This window comes from Rattus rattus, chromosome 9 (assembly GCF_011064425.1).
Source record: "Rattus rattus isolate New Zealand chromosome 9, Rrattus_CSIRO_v1, whole genome shotgun sequence".
NCBI lineage: Eukaryota > Metazoa > Chordata > Mammalia > Rodentia > Muridae > Rattus > Rattus rattus.
In genome coordinates, this window is record NC_046162.1 from 1,500,983 (window position 1) to 1,505,207 (window position 4,225).

General features: G+C 63.5%; 1 protein-coding gene across 1 annotated transcript; it reads right to left on the reverse strand.

Moving 5' to 3' along the window:
• Positions 1-1,199: 1,199 nt before the first annotated feature.
• On the reverse strand, positions 1,200-4,225 carry Ntn3 (netrin 3). The gene is made up of 6 exons (XM_032912013.1): positions 2,769-4,225; positions 2,509-2,697; positions 2,268-2,417; positions 2,093-2,143; positions 1,902-1,976; positions 1,200-1,634 (listed from the first exon to the last, which is right to left on the reverse strand). Exons 1-6 carry the CDS (start codon positions 3,694-3,696, stop codon positions 1,285-1,287), a joined length of 1,743 nt encoding a protein of 580 aa, XP_032767904.1. The 5' UTR covers positions 3,697-4,225; the 3' UTR covers positions 1,200-1,284.

Below are 4,225 nucleotides of genomic sequence, written 5' to 3' on the forward strand. Positions count from 1 at the left end.
CACAACCCGTGCCCCCCTCCCTCAGTACATCGGTGCCGCCGGTCAGCGCACGGTGGCAGTGACACCCCCCACACCCCGCGTCCAGCCGCCACGCCCCCGCCGCGCACCCACCTCGGCGCGCCGCACCGCACCGCTCCCTTCAGCTCTCCGCTGGACCGCGCTGGCTTTTCTGCGCACGCGCGCTGGCGGCCCCGCCCCACAAGCACGCGCTTGCGGGCTGCCCACCCCGAGCGCCCCGCGTCCCGGCGCTGCCGGCTCTGAGCATGCGCGCTCGCGCCCGGCGGCGGCCAAGTCGGGAGCATGCGCTAGCCAAACAGCGGTTCCCGCGCTAATGGGCGGGGGCTCGCCTAAAGAGGTGGGGAGCCCTAGCGCCTGATGCAAAGTCATGGACAACTAGAACCCCGATGGCTGCCCATGGAAGTCGCCTCTGGTCCGGTCACACGTGAACCTGAACTTCCCATTCTCGACGTCCAGTCTTGAGCGGATAGAGTGTAGGGTTGGCTCCTAGCTAGGGGCAGGACCTGTGTCAAGGAGCCAGGAGGCCAAGACTAGTAGTCGAGGTAGAAAGCGACAGCTGGATGGACCCCAGAGATGGGGACAACAGGACAAGAAAGACATGGGACACAGGCAGAGATGCAGCTGCAGATGGGGACACAGGCACGTGACCCTGCGGATGGGGACACAGGCACGTGACCGGCAGAGGCAGGCCAGAATGGATATGAGGACAAGATCCACGATGTTGGACAGAGGAGCCTACAATGTACATTCCCGGCTGGAGGCAGAGACATAGCTGTCTTGGCTGTGCAATTGAGCCGCAGCCCCTGCAGCTGTGTCCAGGCGTCCATGGTGGCAGCAGTGGCTTTGGGGAGGTCGGAGAACTCTGGTGTATCACAGCATCGGAGAGTTGAGGAAATCACAGTGGCCCGTGGGATGTGCTCAAACCCCGAAGGGATGATCCTAGCATCCCCTGGGAATGGGCGGGTTCACACCTTTAAGAGACGTCGGGTATCCAGATACCCTTTGTACTGGGCAACCAGGGTGATGAGATCAGGGCCCTCTGAGGGTGACGGCTGCCCTAGGAGCCTCTAGAGAGCTCTTAGGGGGCCTTCATACTCCTCTGAGTTGGGGGTGGGATACCGCCAAATAAGTTTCAAGCGGGTATGGGGATGGGGGAAATTAGATGGCGATGCACGTGACACTTCCAGCAGGCTAATGCTCTGTTGAACGCGCCGCGCCCAGTGATAAGAGAACTGAGCCCGCCCAGTCCACGCCCAGCTTGCAGGTTCAGGCGGTCCCGCAGCGTCCCCGCCGCTCTCTCCTCTGCAGCCTCCGCAGGCGCCGAGTCCAGGCGTCCCTCCAAGGCAGCACGAGGCTTCCACGGGCAGCACTGAGTCCCGGTCCCCGGCCCGCTGGGCTCCCAGCTGCAGCCCCGGGCCCATCTCCCAGCAGCAAGTAGCGCCGGCCGGGCTGGAGGCGCGGGCAACCGCAAGCCGCATCTAGGGTTGGTACCCACAGCGCGCTGCTCCCGCGCCGAGCGCGCTCCTCGCCGCTGCGGAACACAGCAAGCACCGCTACCGGAAAGCGTGTCCACGCGCCGCGGGCCTCGCCGCGCGCACCCACTGCCACTTGCACCGCTGCGAGGGGAAGGGGGCGTGGAAAAGCGATCAGGTTAGGTGGGGCTGGGCCGGAGGGGACTGTGTAGAGAAGTATAGAGTGTCCAAGTGGCTTAGGAAAGACATGAAGAGGCCACCCACTAGAGGGAGGTACATTGAAGACACAGCTGCCAAAGCCCGCATCAGTGAGAGAGACCCGAGGAAAGAAAGAGCCTTGAGGTACAGCCAGGGTCAAGGTATTCAAAGGAGTTGGGGGTGAGATGGAAGGGCTGGGGTGTGGCAGCCTACCATAGTCCTTCCGGCAGAACTTCTTGAGGCTGATTCGGTAACTGCCACGCGCAGGTCTGCAATGTGACTCACAGTCTGGGGGAAAGAGTGGAGACTAGCCTCTCGCCCATGCCTCTCGCCCACACTGGTCTGCTTTAGCTATAGCCCTCTCCTCCAAGGTCATACCAGCCTGGGTTCTGCTGTCCACTCACCCTGTGGCTCCACAGGACTGCTTTCTTCAGTGGGTCCAGGGACAGGAGTCTCTAAGGAATGTGGGAGAACAGTCTATGATGGGATAGTAGGGACATCTGAAGGAAGGGTTTGGGGGACAGTCAGTTTCTGATGTGACTTTGGCTGAGGTGACTGAGACAGGGCAAGGTCACTCACTGACACAAGGTGCGACAGGAGAACGGCTCTGCTGGAAACCTGGGGCGCAGCGGTTACAGGTGAGGCCGGTAACGCCATCCTTACAGGGACACTGGCCTGTGGTCTGGTTACAGGTTTTGCCAGCAGCACCAACTGGGTGGCAGTCACAAGCTGAGGACAAAAAACGAGGAGGCTCACTCAGAAGAGCAGCGGGGGGTTCTGGGGGAAGTAAATCATGAACGCATGCAGGTGACAGGCTCACCTCTGCAAGCACGACGGTCACTCAGGACACGGCCTGGGTCACGATAGAAGCCCTCCCGACAGTAGTGGCAGTGACGACCAGCAGTATTGTGCCGGCAATTGAGGCACACCCCACCACTGCGGCGGCCGGACAGTCGGTACAGCTCCATGTTGAAGCGGCATCTTCGGGCGTGGCCATTGCACGAGCAAGCTGCAGGGAAGGAACAGTCAGGGGCAGCCCTGCCTGGCCGGAAGTCCCCAGGCTACCCTCCAAGGCCTCACCAAGGCAAGCGTGGGCTTCCTGCCCTGTAGCCCGCTGCCATGGCCTGTCGCAGTAGAAGGGCTTGCAGCGGCTGCAATCAGGGCCCTCTGTACCATGCTGGCAGTCGCAGACCAGGTGGCCATGGGTGTCCATCAGACACCGTGAGGAATGCCCATTGCACTTGCATCGACCTCCCACCTGAAGCTCAGTGGCTGAGTAGGAGTAGGGGACTGTGCCCCCACCATCCCTGGTGTCTCCCTGAATGGCTGGCCTTGTGAGTACTATGCGAATATCTGTGGCAGTCACCCAGTCTTGGAGCACGGGGCTGTTGTCCAGGTCCAGGCCCTGTGGGCTGCCATCCTGCACACTGAAGGCCAGAAGGCCTCCACCATCAGGCTGAGCCTGGGGGGCTGGGAAACAGAGGGCTTCTGGCCCTGGACCAGCAGGGCCATCAGCAGGAGCAGGCGGACGGCCATAGTCCAGGCTACAGCTGGAAGAGAAGAAACCCAGGGGGACCCAGCTGCGGCCATGGTCCTGAGACTTAAGCAGGGCCACGGAGGTTGGGGGAGCTGAGCAAAAGCGCAGGCTCACGAAGACTAGCTCAAAAGCCTTCCCCAGGGGCACCGTGAGGGTTACGTTGAAAGGTGCCCGTTGCAGCACATCGGAGCGCCAACAGAGAGGACTTGCAGTGCCCGGAGCTGAGGTCAGGAGGTCTGCAGAATGTGCCCGCTGCGGGTCCGAGGAATCGCAGACGTGATTGGCCGGCCTCCCGCACGTGCTGGACGCCAGCACCTCTCGGCCCAGAGCAGCGTTCACTAGGCCAGGAGTACAACAGCGAGGCTCCCTAGCCTCATCATAGCAGGGGTCGGCAGAGGCCGGCAGCCCTGGGCTCAGTGCAGCGGAGAGCGTGCCCGCGGTCAGCAGCAGCCCCCAGGGCCAGGTGGGCATGGCCGTGGCCGCTGTGAGTCAAGCAGCCAGCTTCCGCCCTCGAGGAGAGAGCCTAGTCCGATACTCTGCGTGCCGGGTCTTCAGTGCCAAGATAGCAGAGCCCCAGGGCCGCCCCAGCACAGGCCAGAAGTGGGAGCAGCCACCCGCACGCCTGGGGCCGAGCACAGGAGCAGGGATGTTGGCGAGTCCTCCTGCTAGGCCTGGAGCGTTGACAGGAGTCGCCCCCGCTCCCGGTGCCTCCGCCCGCGGAGGCCCCACCCGCCGCCGGCCGCCAGCACTCACCCACGGAGGGCCAGGAGGAGCAGGTCTCCCGGCCTCCCGGGAAGGGCCCTGGGCGGGCGGGGCCTGGGGCGCCGGGGCTGCCGCCTTCTTCTGGCTGCAGCGAGAGCAGAGGAGCTGTGCCAGAAGGGGGTGGGGGGCTCAGCAGGAGCAAGCCTGGTCCTAGCCAGGGGCGGAGCTGCTTGGGCCGGGAAGGAAGGAGGGGAGGGGGCCTTGTCCCGACAGCCAGAATCAGAAGCAGATTCAGACA